Source organism: Motacilla alba, chromosome Z (genome assembly GCF_015832195.1).
Source record: "Motacilla alba alba isolate MOTALB_02 chromosome Z, Motacilla_alba_V1.0_pri, whole genome shotgun sequence".
Taxonomy (NCBI): domain Eukaryota; kingdom Metazoa; phylum Chordata; class Aves; order Passeriformes; family Motacillidae; genus Motacilla; species Motacilla alba.
In genome coordinates this window covers 41,896,543-41,913,749 of record NC_052046.1, presented here as the reverse complement: position 1 = coordinate 41,913,749, position 17,207 = coordinate 41,896,543, and the positions used below count along the sequence as shown (strand labels likewise).

General features: G+C 44.2%; 1 protein-coding gene across 3 annotated transcripts in view; it reads right to left on the bottom strand.

Annotated features, from left to right (window-relative positions):
- The window catches only part of RNF38 (ring finger protein 38), a 114,909-nt gene extending 104,557 nt beyond the window's left edge, over nucleotides 1-10,352 (bottom strand). The window contains exon 1 of one of the 3 annotated variants that reach the window (XM_038124538.1): nucleotides 3,762-10,352. In XM_038124538.1, coding sequence (XP_037980466.1) covers nucleotides 3,762-4,281 — 520 coding nt within the window. In that variant the 5' untranslated portion in view covers nucleotides 4,282-10,352. The remainder of the gene's footprint in view (nucleotides 1-3,761) is intronic. The other 2 variants (XM_038124539.1, XM_038124540.1) reach the window with 2 other exon arrangements.
- Between the last annotated feature and the right edge of the window lie 6,855 nt (nucleotides 10,353-17,207).

Genomic DNA, 17,207 nt, shown 5'->3' with positions numbered 1-17,207 from the left:
TTGACCAAATTAAAATGGAGATGCTCTAATGATAGTTTCTGGTTTCAGTGGGTTTTTTTTTTTATTTGTTTAACCTATCAAAATGAATTGTAACTCCTGAGATGTCTCCACATACTGAACATGCTTCACTTGTTCCTAACAAGAAGCTGTCTTTCCATCTCACTTTTTTTAATATGGTTATAAAGCTGTGAAGGCATCACTATGTCATAAATAAAGAAACTAGCATCTATCACCAGGCATGCCAGAGTTAAATATGACTCTCACTGTAAAGCCACATTAACTGCTCTCCAGTTTGAGAACAAAACCACAAATACCACACAGAGATGGTATAACTATGCACAACTGCTAAAAGCACAAAAATTTATATGTGTCAATATGAACATACAATTCTAGTACAACTGCTCAGCATATACAGAATTAAGCATATATAAAAACATATAATAATCGCTAATAATTCAGCTTTCTACTGCACTTAACTGACACCTCATATATAATCATCTCAAGAAGTCCAACTCCTCAAATTCTTACAATCAATTAGGCTTGAAAACTGGTACTAATCCTTTCAACAGAAGTTTCAACTTCTCCATACTGAAAGACTTAGAAAACATCATTATCTGCCAAAATAAACACCTTCCATTACCCCTCTTAATATAGGACTTAACCTTGTGTGTACCTTAAAAAACAACTAAACTAAAGACTTAGCAACAGAAGGAGAAAAAGCAATATTAAGTAGACTTAGTAAAGTTCATCAGATGACATCAAAACAGCTGATATGCTCTAAGATGCTTAAAAGAAAAGCTGTTTTTGCCAGTTATGGACAAAACACCAAGTGTTAAGTACAGCACAACTTCCAAAAACCATCTTTCCTTTCCAGAAATAAGAATATCAATACAGACCTAAAAACCAAAAAATAAACAAACAAAAAACCAAACCAAACAAACATACAAACAAACAAAAACCCTAAGAATTTCCACTACAGGCACTTTTCCCAGCTGACAACCTTTCCTCTAGGTGAATTACTCTTTTTCACAAAGTAGATGCAGATATCCCACTGGAGGCAAAATACTTTATGGACAGAGAAATGCCTTTTAAGATCAGGATCCATTTTCTAATGAAGTAAAGAATCATCAGCATTTCTAGTCCAATATCCTTTCATATTTGACAGCCATGAATGGAGACGTTCCAGTCTGTTGTCACATACTGGAAAAAAACACAAAAGAAACAATACCAAAAGAGCGCAAACCATCACTGCACATTTTTTCTGCTGGGAGAAACGACAGAGCAAACAGTCTCCTAACCTTGTATGTGAAGTACAGCAATTTCACTGCCCCTTGACATTTGAAGATTAGATCACAATACAGGTTTTTATCAAAAGCTAATATATTAGGAATAAGAGTACAACAAAGAGGATGCTTGGCAAAACAACCCAAGTTCGGCCCTGATGCCGGAGTTTAGTTTCTCATTTTGCCCTCTGGTGACCAATATTTGACTGAAAAAGACAGACCTTCATGAAGAGTCTTTTCCTTTGAAGAAAAGCAAACAAAGAAACAAACACTCCTCATGCCCAATCTAGAAATATCCTGTATTTGTCTGTAAATTATGACACTACTTCAAAATTATAAGATTAATCACATATCATACTATTTGAAAATGTTTTATGTATTTTTTAGACAATGACTAGTAACAAGCATTCACCTGCTACTGTGACTTAAGTATACTGTAAAACTTAACCTTTGGGTGTCTGCAGGAGCTCTTTTGAGCAAAACCATTCTGGCTATTGCAATTGCCATTAAACGCAGGACTTTTAAGGACGTTTAAACACAGGAACTGTACTAGTGAATACCAAAACTTCAGAACAAACCCCAAAAAAAGCCCCTTTCTGGAGAAAAAAAAAGTCCAGTATTCCTTAATCCAACATTAAGGTCTTTGTACACTAGGCCTGTGATGAACATATTACAAGGTAAAGGTTATAGTTTTCTCCACCGCGACTTTCTAAATCATGGAAAATAGAAAAGCTTATATCTCCCAACAGTAGCATACTAGGTCAATTTGTCTATAGGACTGCTAAGAGCTTAAGAAGATTAAGAGAGGTTTTGAGATCAGGCTTTAAGATAAGGTTATCATCTACACCAGGAATGTCCATGCAATTTTAAAACAAAAAGTTGAAATAGAGTTTCATCAGACAAAACCTCCATTTCCAAATAATGTAAACTGGAAAAATATTTTTCTCCTAATATATTTTATTTGGAAGGCCTGGGAGAGACTAATCTGCCCCATGTACTGTGTGGTCTCAGGACACAGCAAAAGCTGCTTTTGAACTATATAATACAATGCAAAGGTAAAAATTCAAGTTCTCCCTCAACTTTCTGCATTGTAATCCTTTACTATGTTGTCAATCACGAATTTCAAGAGGAGCTTGTCTATAAACTCTACTTCATTTCAGAGCAAGATTTCTATCAGTATAAACACCCAACTAAGTGCCCAAGACATAAGCACCACTAAAAATACATTCTAAGAAAAGACTTAATTAGACACCTCATTTCCTCACCCTCCAGGCCCGAAGAACAATGTCTTGTTTTCTGACCTTCTCCCATACCACTTCCTAATTAGTAACTTCATATACGCATAAACAACTTAATTCTGGCTGCCATTCACAAAGAACAGCTTAGGAAAACATCTAAGGCCCTGATCCCAAAACCACACAGACACGCATTTAAATATAAGCATGTGGGAAACTCCAGAACAGCCTTGGAAGCGGCTCTTGTGTTTGACTATAAACAAGCACATCAACCCATATGTTAGGACCACAATCCTGAAAACATCGAAGCTTCAGGATGAACGAACCACATGTTCGAAACCAGCTCCTCAGAGGGACCCTGCTGTGGAGCGGTTTCTAAGAGGAAATCCAAAAACATGTTTGTGGAACTGACGATGAGAGCCCCGAAGACACTCAACGGGGGTCTCACAAGGCAAAAGTCTGACTTGCAATCAGCATTTTGGAGCGCCACGAAAGAACTTGGTATGACCGGTCAGTGCGCTCCGTCAATTCCCGCAGTTACCGGCAGCCCGCCGCGAGGGGCGGAGCCTGTCTCCGGGCACGGATACGGACACATCGCCCCCTCCCTCTCTTTCACACACACTCACACACACAAAAATCCTTCCAGGAGCGGGGCTCAGCCGGCAGGCTGCAGAAGGCCGGCGGCCACTGCGTAAGGGAGGCAGAGCGGCAGAGCCGCTGAGGCCCCGGCGCAGCCCAGGACACATCAAAGTGCGATAAGACGCAGGCGAGAGTGCGAGCGCACCCGGTGCCCCGCACAGCGCAACCCCTGGAGCTGCACGGGCGGGCAGGGGCGCGGGGCTGGGGAGCGCCAGCGGCAGCAGCGCGACAGCCGGAGGCGCCCGCCCGAGCGCCAGCACTGCGGGCTGCCCGCGCTTCGCACCGCCGCATCCCGACCGACCGTCGGGGAAAGAACCATCGCCGCGCCGGGCACCAGCTCAAAGGCGGCCCCGAGCACTCCGCTGCCGGCCGGGCGGCACATGGCCTGCCGCCAGCCGCCGCCACGATTCTTCTCGCCGTGCTGGGAACAGCGGGAGTTTGCCCTCCCTCCCGTCCCGTCCCGTCCCGCCTGTGGCCCCCACCAGAGACGGACCCCGGGAGCTGCGGAGGGCAACTCCGCGGCCCTGCGGGCCGGCTGCGCTGCCAGCCAGGGGTGGGACGCCCGGACCCGCACCCAGTCCCCCGGGGCCCCTCTCCTGCTCACCTGGTGGCGGGGCTCTGGAGCCCGGGGCGCCGCGGGGTGCGCCGTGCCCGGCGGGGCTGCCCCGGCCCTGGTTCCGCGCTCCCGCCTCCGGCAAGCTCGGCCCGTGGAGGGGCGGCGGCGGGCAGAGTGCGGCGGGCGGCGGTAAGCGACCGGAACCGCCGCTCATGGCGAGTCCCGGGAAGCCGGAGCGGACACGGGCGCGGGTCTGGGGGTGTGCCGGGAGAAGGGAGGCAGCCGAGGGGGAGGTGGAGGCGGCGACGGCGGCCCCACCAGCGTGGGAGGAGGCAACAGAGGAGGAGGGGGGCGGCGGAGGGGAGGAGGAGAAGGCAGGCAGGAAGGGGGCGGCGGAAGAAGCCACCCATCTGCCGCGCCGGCCCGCCTCGCCGGCCTGGCGGAGGTGCCGCTCGCCGCCGCTCTCCTCGCCGCGCGGAGCGGCGCCACGGTCCCACTGGCGGGCAGGGGCATGGAAGCTGGCGTCGGGCTGCGCCCCGGGGGCTGCCGAGCGGGCGGCCACCGGCATCGCTGCCCGCTCCGGCCGGCCGGCGGCGGCCGCCGCCCCAGGAGCAGCCCCACCGCGGGGACGGCGGAGCGGTCAGCGCCAGCGGGGACGCGTGGGTAGCATGGGCGGCGTGGGGAGCCTCCGGCCGGGGCGCAGCCCGCCGCCGGGCGGAAGGGCCGGTGCCCAGCCGTGCCGGCCGCTGCAGCCGCGCAGCTGCTTACTGCTGCCTCCGAGGAGGAGGAGGAAGTCTCCCCGCCTGCTTCCTCCTTCCCTGCCTCCCTCCTTCCCTCCCTGCCTCTAGCCCCAGCGGCCCGCCGGCAGTCCGGCGCCTCCCCAAGGCCTCTCGCCGCTCGCAGCAGCGCTGCCGCAGGGCGTGACGACCCGCGGGGCGCGCACAGGCGCGGCCGCCCCGCACTGCGGCGGTGCCCCCCTCGGGACAGCGGGAGCGGGGTCCGTGCCGGGACCCCCGGCGGGCCGCAGCCCTCCCCGGGCAACCCTTGCGCGCAGAGCCCGGAACCGTCCTCGCCGTGTCCCACGTTCCGTCTCCGCGGGCAAGGGCGCCGTCGCGGGCCTTCGCCCTCGCTGTCCGGCTCCGCGGCCCCCGACTCGGCACGGCTCTCCGGGGACCGGGGCGACGGCCCGGGGGCAGGGGGCAAAGGTTGCCATCTACGGGTGAGCCGGCCCCCACAGGCACGCGTAGGGAGCGGAGACCGCCCCATCTAGGCGTCAGCGGGGGCCGGTGAGTACCGATCACTCGCAGGGACAAGCCGCGCCTGCCGGTATGTATGCAAAAAAGTCAAGGATGTCGGTGAAGGGATAGGTTGAGGACAGGGATTTCCTTAAGCTGTCACAGTGACGCCGGTTTCGTTGTCAGACGAACAACATTCTAGCAAATCCATTGGCGTGAGAAGACACCAGGAACGCAGCCAAGACGCAGCTAAGAGTTTCTATGAAAGTGAGGGAAATGCCTCTGTGTGTGCGTCCGTGCACCTCTGCGATGCGGAGAAACAGCTGCGTGTGTGGAGTGAGCCTAGCGGGTTTGGTTCTCACAAAGAGTGGAACAGTGGGAAAAATGACACATGCATTAACAGAGAAAATGCATAACGAAATTTACTAGCCAGAGGGGTGCACTTGATGTCCTCAGTGGAACAACAGGAATTCTCTGAGATCTAAATGTGCAGACAGAGAATTTGTTTCATTTTGCACATCACAGCAGTGCTGCCTTCTCCTGTGCCATGCTGTGAGTGGGAAATGTTTCCACAAATCCTGCATTTGCCAGCATTGCCCCACTATGCCAGTTTTTTCTGTCACTCTATGTCATTTGATTGAGGTTTTCATCCAATGTGGGAGCAGGTGACCATGACTACCCAGAGGGATTAACAACTCAGGGGTTTGTAGCAGACTATTGATGTGATTTTTGTGTCCCAACAATTTTTTAAGATCATTCAAAACCTTTCTTGATTTGTTTGCTTAAGCTTCATGGAGTGTTTCAGGTCTCCAGTTTCTGAAATCAGAAACAACTTCAAGAGCTCCTATTTCCTGATTCTGTGAAGCATGAGAGTCTGAAGTACTTTCCTTACACTTCACCTTTCCGAGGTGTCTACGCTTCTTTCAGGTTGCTGCTCTCTGGCACGCTCATGCAGCCTGCATGAAGGTCTTGGCAGTGCACAGCTGGCAGAAAGTGATGAACAGAGCCACTATTGCTTTTGTGACAATTCATTTTTCACTCACTTCCTGGGGCGAAATTGCTTTAAAACTACTCCCATATTGAAGGTAATACCCAAAAGTGCATTGTGGCACAGACTTCCTTTTATGTGAGCCCTCCAAAAATGGAAAATTTGAACACTAATTATACACTACAGGAAAAGGTGTGAAAATAGCACCAGTCCTTCAGCTAAGACAATCTTTCTAATCTTTTGTATGTAAATTGTCTTCCAGAAATAAGCAAAGAGGTATTTCTGCAGTATGAAGTTACTTCAGCTGTTAGTCTAACATGCACTCCAGACTACAGGCTGTCTGGGAGTTCAGGAAGGCTGTTTCTGCGCAGTTTGGGGCAGGAGTCTTGCAGACATAACCTGACCGTTGTGGTACACTGCACTTCATTTACTTCTGGAGCTTTGGTGTTCCATTTTCCTGTTAGTTCTAAATTTAAATAAAGCCTTTTCAAGATAGCATCATTGCAAAACCTAGATCCAGACTTTTTTTTTTTTTTTTCCTGGAGTCATTTTACTCAAGTATAATAAGAGATACTACCTTTAGTATAAAACCCTCTTAGGGTAAGTGCCACATTTGGAAAACAGGCAAGCTTTTAGCAGTATACAAAAAGCCTTCTGATCTGCTTAAGGTCTTCAGGTACTTAAAGAGAAGGTTTTGTCTAAGGTTTTAAACAACTGTTAACTCATTTTTCTAAACAGAAACATACTGCTGACTATCCACAATTACACTTCTTGGTAGTTTATATCAAATAGATCCAGGGAAAAGTTATAAAAAGCTTTTTTTTCCTCCTTTGTTGTGATTTTTGTTATAAAGTTTACAAACTTGCAATGCTGCCTAAAAAACCAATAAATTTAAGTCTAGGTTTCCATACCTCTCCCAATGGTCTGGAAGAATCAATTACTTGTGTTATTTTCAGGGTTCTTACTGTGATACAATGTTAAAAACTACTGGATTAGATATATTGTTTCACTAATAATTGAAAAAGTTAAACATCCACTGTGCCCAGAGCATCTCTGAAAAGCCTCTGAAGTGATGTTTAAGACTTTGCATAAGCCAAGACTTTGCAATGGGATAATTTCTACCATGAATCCTTCATTATCTCTGTTTTGTTTCTGTTGGTGCTGCTAAAGTCCCTGATCATTAAAAAAATAAAATTACTGCAAGTAATTTACATGGCTGGCAAGATTGAAAAAACTGATAATGGACCTTGAAAATTGATATGAAAGCTGACATGTGGAATGCCTCAATGGCACTGGGGAGTATTCATCTGAAGAGGTGAGACAGTCTCTAGTGCAGGTGAAGTGCCCATGCAGCAATGCCCACAGCATGGGTAACAGCAACCGCTGGAAACCACTGTGCAGCTGGAACACTGTGGTCTAATCACTGTCACTGAGATGTGGAGGGACAAATTGCATGGCTGGAGCACTGCATCAGTGGCTATAAACTCTTCAGAAGGGACAGGCAAGGAAGGAGGAGCGGGTAGCAGTGGGGATCGTGTTACCCTCTGTGTGGAAAATGGATGAACTACAGGGCGCTGCCATGGAAAGCCAGCAATGAACAGGTGAAATGGGTAAAAATGTATAGGTAAAAACGGGTCAAGCCAACAAGCAGAACCTCATGGGTGATGGCCACCCTACAGGCCACCAAACCTAGGGGAGGATGTTAATGAAATGTTTTGACTTCAGCTACAGGAAGATTCATACTCCAGGCTCTGATCCTGATGGGGGGCTTCAACTGCTCTGACATCTGGGAAAAGTGTGCTGGGAAAGTAGCACGGCAACTTCTGTCTCCTATAAGCAAGCCAGGAGATTCCTGGAGTGCATTGATGTCTTAATTCAGGTGATAGCCCAACCAGAGAAGAAACTTTACCACTAGAATAATAACGACTTCTGCAGGTATGTGGTCAGAAAAGGAGACCAAAGAAAATGTAAGCCCCAAATAAATAAGACAGGATAACTGGTCTAGTACAGAAAAGGCTGAGGCACTCAACATTTTTTGCCTCAGTTTTCAGTGGTAAACTCTCTTCCCACATTTCTTAAGCCCCTTTGTACCTAATCTAAATTAAACCGTTTTTGGTTTAGAGTGACTCTTCTCCAATAAGTTTTGATTTGTACAGAAAAAATTCATGGTTCAAGTGAGTATGATAAATACGATGTGGAAGGGACAGTGCAGTCGAAAGAATAGGTGGTTTCACCATGCATTTTATTTTATCAGTGTCAGGATGTTTCTCATCATTTCAGTAGCTGCTCTGGATTAACCCTGACAGTCAGGCTCTATGTAGATGACAAGATTTTTGACCTGAGATGTCACAGGTTTTCCACAAGAAACCCAGGTAAAACAGCTTCAGTCACTATAAATTTGTTATACTCTAGTCTTCAGATATATTAAATTACCCATCAAATAGGGATGTTGTGAAGCTCTTCCATGTTACAGTGGAGAATATGACATTATTTGTAGTAGGTAATGCAACTTTATCCCACACTGTGAAACACCATTCATGCATCCCTCTGTTTCTGAACAAGCAGTAGCAGAAATACAGACCAGCTTTTTCAAATGACTATTAGGCATGGTAGCTAATATTTAAATCCAATGGGAAGTTGCATGATTGTAATAGCTACCAAGTAATGGTAGAAGAGTGTAGCCAGACTGAATGGAACATCAAACTGAAGAAAAGTAGACCTGCTATTACAGTTTTAAGGCAAAAAATCTAACTTTAAGGCAGTTAGATTCCTGGACTATGTTCACTCATCTGCTCAGGTTTTAGCTAGTGTGTATTCAAGGGACAGTCATGGGTGGTCTCATGGGGATGGTGGAAAAAGGTGCACCACACCCTTTGACTCACAGTTTGCTTTGTGCAAATACATCCCTGGCTGTCAATCTGTTGCAAACAGCTGCTCCTTTATCCCATAGCAATCTAGTTGACATTTCACATTACAAGTTGCCTTCTAATGCTATCCACCCTGTGGACGGATGAAAGAATTAGATAATTGAATTGATATTATTTTGAATTTATATTGATGGAAGAACTGATAAATTATCATAATTGATAAAAGAACTGGAAGAGTGGGGAATTGTTACCAAGTCTCATTCTCCCTGTATAGATGACAGTAAAAAAATCTCATGGCACACAGTGACTGCCAGTAGATTACAGAGCCTTGAACAGTGTCCCTGAACTACTCACTGCAGCTGTTCCCAGGAGAAGTGATATAGTTAATATCCTCAGTGAATAAGATGCATGTACTGAACAACACCAGCAGTATACTTTAAATATCTTGGTGTGGTATTCAGGAAATCAGGAGAGGATTCAACACCTATCACTCAAAAACCAGTCACTTTGCTGGACTTTAAAGACAAAGGAATAAGGGAAACTGTGAATGAAATAAGAATGAAACTAGTCTTTACTAAGGCTTAGATACAATCCAAGACTTCTTTCTCCTCCACTGGGAACTGATAAATGAATAAGTGAAAGCTGTCATTCAACTTGCATACTACAGAAGTAACTATTTAGAAAGTATACTAAGTATTCCCTGGAACTTTATTAACACACTGATGATGAGGTGTTATAACTGGAGACAATGTTGACATCATCTGAAAAGATAGGAAGCTTCCTGTGTCAGACAATGCTAACCCTTGCACTGAGAAGTCTGATATTCTGTATTGCAAACCCACAAAAGTTGGTAAATTCTGCAGTAACTTGGACAGTGAGGTCCAAATATCAAAAAGCTAACATCAATGCTGGCAGAATTCTGGAATTCAACTTGGCCTGTACCTTAGGACCAATACGTAACACAACATGCCCTCAAATTGAAGAACTGGAAACCTGAAAAAATAGCTATGAAAAGGCTATTATGTAACAAAAACAAATGACTATTGCAATCAACCATAATACCTACTGGAATTTTTTGAATCAGAAGAGAAATTTAACAAACTGCTGGACATCATTGGTGGGATATTTTTATGGGATTCACACCATCTTTATCTGGCATATCACATCTTATATGCATGATCACTGTAATACTGTGTTCTGTTTTATTAGCTTTTATATGCTTGTGCTGGTATATTTGCATATTGCTTTTCTCTTCATGTCAAAAATATATCACATTTAACACATCAATTGTTAAATGATTACCTGCCAGTGAGAATACTATCTCCTTCCAGATGCTACATCGTAGTGTATAAGAAATGTATGTATAATCAGTGGAAGACCTGCAAGGAATACTCTGAAAGCTAGGTTTGTATTTGCTTATTCACTGACAGAGCTTTAAGAGCCTGGTTTAAAGAAATAATCAGTATGCAGTCTTGAACTGTGGCCAAATTTCAAATTTTTTTCCATTAAATGCCTTTAAATATTACTGTACCTTCCCTAAAAAATTAAAAAGCAGCTATTTGATTTGGAACAGAGGTATTATCAATCACTGTGACTGGAGTTTAGTTACAAAGCGAGAAGAGGACAGGCTAGAGTAATATACCTTGAGCTGGAGCATTGACATAATATTGGCGCTAGTGTTTTTGTTTATGTAACAGAATTTATTGTCTGCCTTGTTTAATTTTTCACAGGCTTTGTGTGTAGTTTCCCATCAAATGCACACTGAAGTAATTTCTCCTATCCCAGGCTGAAGTTCCTAGAGAAATAAAACCAGAAATTTAAAAAATAAGTTTGAATGACAGAACCCATCATTAGTGACTGTGTGAGTCTGAGACACAAAGAGAATTTACAAGATGTCTACATTCAGAATTGACAGGCTCTGTCTCTCAGTGCCTCTGGAGGCTGCATTTCACTCTTAGGCATATTTAGCAAGAAGTAGAGAAATTATTTATTCATCCACCAAAATCAGAAAACACAACTATAGAGATACTGATTACACTGTGATATTTATCTCCTCGCTTGACAGAGCTACATATTTAATTGATGCACATGGTTTTTTTGTTGCTTTTTGTTTGTTTGTTTTGTTGTTTTGGGGGGTTTTTTTGTTTGTATGTTTTGACATGCTGCATTACTTTGGTGAAAAGAAAGGATTCTGCCAACAGAGCAGGAGAACATCTGTCTCTGTTAAAGGAGAACCTGTACTGAGTTTCCTTCTTTTCTCCAGTGAGACCCCAACACATCCATACATACAGAGAAACAAATCTAGGATGAGGTGGCAAAGATTGGCATTGCTTGTTTTGCCTACTAGTCTTTGAAGGCTTTGTTATTTACAAACTTCTGGAACTAGTGTGGGGTTCTCAAAGCTAATTCATTTTAGTGGGTTAATTTTGGTTCAGACTAAGGCTCCTGTTGGTATTTGAGTGTCTGTAAGCAGGGGAGAGGATGTTGATGTGTGTGCATGAGGATATGTGAATATCCATGTGTACAGTCTGGATAGCCATTTCCCATCCAGAATGAATGTATGAAAAAACAAACCTCCTTGTGGATGGAGAAGGAAAAGCTGGCAATTCCCGAATCTGTTTTTCAAGGAATACAGAGGAAGGAACTAAAAGAAGACTTTGTGGTAAAGTATTGGCTGACATATGAGCAAAAAAGCTGATAATTGATCCTTGTTGTGTTTAGGCAAGTATGACTTTATATTACATGAGAATACACAGGTAATGACTATTTTATTGTATTCCTTGCGGTGAACTAAACATGTGTTTTTACTTAAGTATAAAGAGATCTAATGTGAAGTGCCTTGGACACAGTTTTCCTATCACTGATGGTTCTCCAAGGAGTCTACAAAGATGCAGCATGAGCTGAATCTGTATGTACACTTGCACCTGCACCCACCAGAGGTGCATGGAGGTGCATGGAGCACCTCAGCCAAGCATTGGGTTAATTCCCTTCCATCAGCTCTGTCTACCAGAGTGGCCCCTGACCACTTGAATTACATGATCCCACAAGATAATACTGGAGCATTTCTTTCCTCATCAGCAAGGGAATCTTCACTCCTCTGTATGGTGGTTCATCTGTTTTTGGCATTCCTGCTTCCAGTCAGTTAAACCAGTTCTGCAGTTAAATATTCCTGTGAACTACACCAGGTAATTCCTCTGTCACAAATTGCCATTACTGAGCCATTTCCATTTGAATTTCTCTTTCATGACAAGAAACCCTTTTGGTTTGATTAGGGGAAGTCCTCCACGTGGCCACAGACTGGCTGTTTAAGGTTATGTAAGTGTTGTGCAGTTGTAGCCATAAGGTATGTACATAATTCTGTGGGGTGGTAGGATATGTTGTCTGCTATGACTTTCAGAAAGACTCCTCAGGTGCATTCAGTCAACATGTGGAGACAGTTAGGCAGTGAAGTGTACAATAGATTAAGTGTGCTGTGTCTTACCCAACTTCTTAATGGTTCTCTCTGTGGACAGCCCTTTTTCTTCTGTAAAACCATCTCCAGCACAAGGTGCTGCAAATAGTTTGATTAAAGGAGGCAGGACAAGGCTCCAAAAGGAGATTCCCTCACTAGATGACATGCTTGAGATATAATGAATATTTTAATTCCTCTTTGACTAAAATACCTTTCCCTCCTAATCAGTACAAGCCTGTCATATCCCAAAATAGTAGATTTTCCAGATGAATTTGGCTAAACAAATGCCTTTTTGCCTGAGGGAGCTGGAATTACTCTCAGCATGTCTGCTCTTCCACTGAGCCCTTTCAAAGCCACTCTACTAACCAGATGAAAGGGACGCACTGAAGGACCACAACTCCTTGATTAGTACCTAAAACAAAATGTCATTTGTGACTTTATCAGCATGGTTTATGAGTAATACAATGAGATAACAACTTGTGTTGAAACAGATTGAAAAGCTCACACCCCTGCAATATTTGTTAGAAGATGTTTGTTTGCTGGTGTTTGATTTGCAGCAGCCTAGAGTGACTGACAGTGCAGGGCAAGGTTCTACAGTAACAGATAGCAGATAACAGATAGATTATGAGTCTGCGTGCAGCAGAACTGGGAGCGTGCAAGTTTCTGAGGGTTTTGTGACAGAACACACAATATATCCATACAGCGAGGAGCAAATACTCCCAAGCAAGAGCTTTCACTTGTGTATCAATAAGAATACAAATCTTCAAGGGTCTCCAAAGGTAAATTTCCTGTTTCAGTGGTCAATAATATATCAAAAGAGAGTCCGGAATCACTGCATCAGACATATTTTTCACAAAGATGAAAGAACCTTGCTGAAATCAGAGACATTGAGAGGTGGCTGTGGGGATTGATGCAGGGAGGAGAGCTCAGTTGGTGTTCCACCTTTGTCATGCCAAGAAAGACATCAGACTCAGTGTTAACTATAGTGTCTGCCTCTCACATCATCATGTCCAGGAGACAAAAGAAAATGCAACTGTTGTGGTCCTGAATTAACTGTGTTGGGAAGATGTTGGTGCTTGAGTCAATTAAAATTCCTGCAGAAAATGCTCATCCCATAAACATTTGCCTGGCCAAGTCACCACAATGCATTAGTGCAAATAACCTCACTTCAGGCTCCAAGTAGGTCTGACAGCAGCTGTCCACAGTGAGAAGGGCCATAGGTACATATAGAGCAATAGACAGGACAGAGAGACAGATCATCCCAGTGGGCAGTGGGAGGAGGTGAAAGAAGGGATGAGGTCACCCACAGGTATGGTTCGGGCCATTTGATTTTTGTGACAAATAGCCAAAAGATTTCTGAAGATAGGTCAGTCTTTGAAATCAGTCCTTACTGAACTGGGACCAGAGAACCTCAGTCATTTGTACTGGGCATTTCATAGAGAGTGTCACAGGACCCATGAGGTGCACAAACCCTCATTGGAGTTGTCCACTGAACTAAGGCATGGGCAAGCAAAGAGGCAGAGCAAGGACTGGTGAGTGCCTGAGCCATAATTTTGCCAGGCTCAGGATCGCCACTATGATTCCCTTGTTTGAAACTTGGGTGAAAACCTAGCATCAGCTGAAATTGGACCAGCAGCACAAGCATTTCATTGCCTGTGTATGACATACAGCTGAAAGACCTTGACTGAGTCTAGGGAAGAACAAGCTTCTGAAACTCCCTCTGACCATAGGTATGTGCAAGGATTCTTGACAGAAGGTCAGGATGATGGTTCCCAAGATGGCACAAGAAATCTCTAGCCCAGCTATGAAGTAGAGCTAAGCCCCTCAAATCCAACTTAGCATGTGCTTGATAATATCCATTATACAAGCCTCATTGTACCTCACTGCCTGTAGAGAAGATGCAAATGTCAGAAGCTTGATTCTGGAACAAGATCCAGAATCAATTCAGACAGTCCTGCAGGAAGAGATATTTTAGGAAATCCTCTCCAATTGGATTTAATAAGCCGTACTCTGGAATTGCTGCTGTGTTGGCCACATCTTCTGAAGGTCAAGAAACTATGAGAATTTATGTTGTGTCCCAGCTGTTTCTAGTCTGTAAACCCCACTTTCCACCTCAGTTCTTCTCTTCTATAATTCAAGAAGATTTACAACATGGAGGACTATGAAGCCCTGAGGTATTGTGGTATAACATTCTTGCACAAACCAAATCTCTCTCCTATTTGACTCCAGCAAGTCAACTAGATTCCACTAGTGTGTATTTTTCATCTCTGCTCTCACCTCATTTCTGATGCTATGTGAAGACCTTGTTCTCAGTGAGAAACTTCAGAACCTGTGCAGCTTTACCAAATGGAGCTCTCTGAAGCAACTTTAAAAAGTACAGGGACTTCCTCTTGGTTGCAGGAAGTACTGAAGAATTATTTGATTTGCAGCGGAAAACTGAAAAAGAGGCAGGAGTTATCAAGGCTAGATGGCACAAAGAATGAACTACCACATTTTCAACAGGTGATGTTCAGTTTTTGGACTAGCTTCCAAAAAATCTAGTGGTTTTTTTGGGGTTTGTTGGTTTTTTTTGGTTTTTTTGAAGACTCCAAAATTGGAAAATTGGATGAGATTGTTTTCCTGACAAAATTGTAAGACAAGCACTAGTCTAAAGGTCCAATATTGACATACTTGGAAGCCAAAGTTGAAGATGGAACTGAGGTTTAAAGTGACCACCTCTGGTTTGTAAACCTGCAATGTGTTCACTAATTAATGGAGGTTAATTTATTCTGTTGAAAAGCAGTAGCTGGGGGACAGCCATAGGCATTTGCTCCTCTATATTTCCTTCTTTGATCAAACCTGCAGAGCTTTCTAGAGTTATACATATGACCACAGAAAGTCCTGGCCTTTTTCTTGAAAGAAAATCAGCAATCCTACCAATAATGGGATATACTCCTGCTGTGTGTATACATAAATATGGAAATACATATGTGCACTTACAGGTACATGTAGTACACTCAGAACCAAAATGGATGAAGCAAAGGATATGTAGAAACTTCATAATCTCTGAAAACTTCTCTGCAAATAAGATGTCAGCTCCTTTTTTTGTTAAAAAAAATCCAAAACTGAAGGAACCCATGGGTTTCGGGCTGTAAATCCCCTGGCTAGCTTAGGATTTAAGCCCGCATGGATCCTACATGGACGAAGTAAAGGACAAGAAGCACTCTCTCCACGTCGTTCTGATGTTCTGTTTATTAGCTGGAAGGGGACATCTGCATCGTAGGGCTTCCAGGAGAAAAAAGAGGAAGAGCTCCAAACCCAAGGGACATTTATACCCGCGGAATGGGAGGCGGGGACGGAAGGCCACAGCCAAGGGGACACCAGTGAGGAGGGGCGAAGGGAGGGGCTACAGGGGACAGACCACCTTATCTGAGGGATACACCATCTGAGGAAAGGGGGGAAACATTTGTATAACACAACACCCAGTGCAGCATCCAAATAACAATCTAGTGCATCACAACACAAAACTTCTTTTGCCAATAAGTAATCACAATCGCTGCTAACTGCGTCATAAATTCCACTCTGCTTATTGATGCTGCTTAGCTCATCACCAAAAATGGCCCAAGCAGATGAGTGCTGCTCTCTGCAAAATGCAAATACCAAATTCTGCATTGCTGGCTATAGCTTAGTGCTAGGAACTCTTAACGCTGTTCGTGCTTTCAACACATAGAAGAACATCAACCATGTGAATGACTACTGTTACATCGTCATTTTGAAGATGTGGGCTGATTATTGCAGTGAAAGCTGCTTACTCCCCCTTCTTGTCCTGTCCTTCATTCAGGCCAAGGAAGATCGAATTTGGATTTACTGATGAGAGACTGGAAGTCATTGGACAGCCCTCCTCACATGACAAGTTTATCAGTCTTCCAAATATCAGAAGAAGGACTCATATTAGCTGACTAAACATTAGAGGAGTAAAAAGGTCCAGATGGCTGGAAAATATTTATTTAGGAAATTTTAATTTATGTTTTGTACATTGGTGATGATTTTAGGGGAAAGACATATGATGGAGCCCTGTTTTCCTAAAGCCTGCTAAGGGGAAGTGGTGAATGAAAACTTTGGTTTTCTTTGCTTGCCTATGGAGACTTTGCTTTACTGATTAAACTATTTTTATCACAATACATGATTTTTCTGCCTTTAAGCCTCCTGATTGTCTTTTCCATCCCACTTGATGGGAGTGGTTATGTGGGGTTTAGCTGCCTGCTGGGGTTAGTCCATCATGATCTGCCAACAGTAAGCTCCTGCCATGGTTTCTGAGGTGGGGAGCTTTCAAACAAAGCAGAAGAGCCATAAAAAACATGGATATATGATTTTCTTTTTTCCTCTGATGTTTCTAATTTTAACTTTTAATGCAGCCTGTGATTTCTAAGCAGCAACTGTGGCTATTGTCTGTAGACACTTGTGGAGCTGTGGTGACATTCTGGCAAACCACTGGTTCCAGATTCTTCAAGCAACGCCAGAGGTGTTTTCCTGCGTAAAAACACAGGTCCAGACTGCAAAGTAGCATCTTCTCTCACTTCTCCTGGTGAACAATGGCACACACTCACATCTTCTTCATCAGCATTATTGGTTCAGTTCCTTCACATGTACAGAGGTCCCTGAAATCTAGCACTTGTGGCACAGTGATCTGTTGAGCCTTGAGGCTCAGTGTGATCATTAAAGAAAATTCCACAAGTAGCTCCATGTACTTAGTGGGATTACTTACTCAGGATTCACCAGAAGGGAGCTCTATAGGCCTGCCTACCTTTATCAAAAGTAAAAGATTTAGATGGAAATGCTTAAATTCCTGCATTTGACTCAGGAATCAGTGTCCTGTTCAGAGATGTTATGGTCCAGATCTTAAATGGCTGTCATGTGCCAAGCTGAGATTTGAGCAGTGATTGTGCCAAGCAGTTCATCACGCTGGCTAATGCA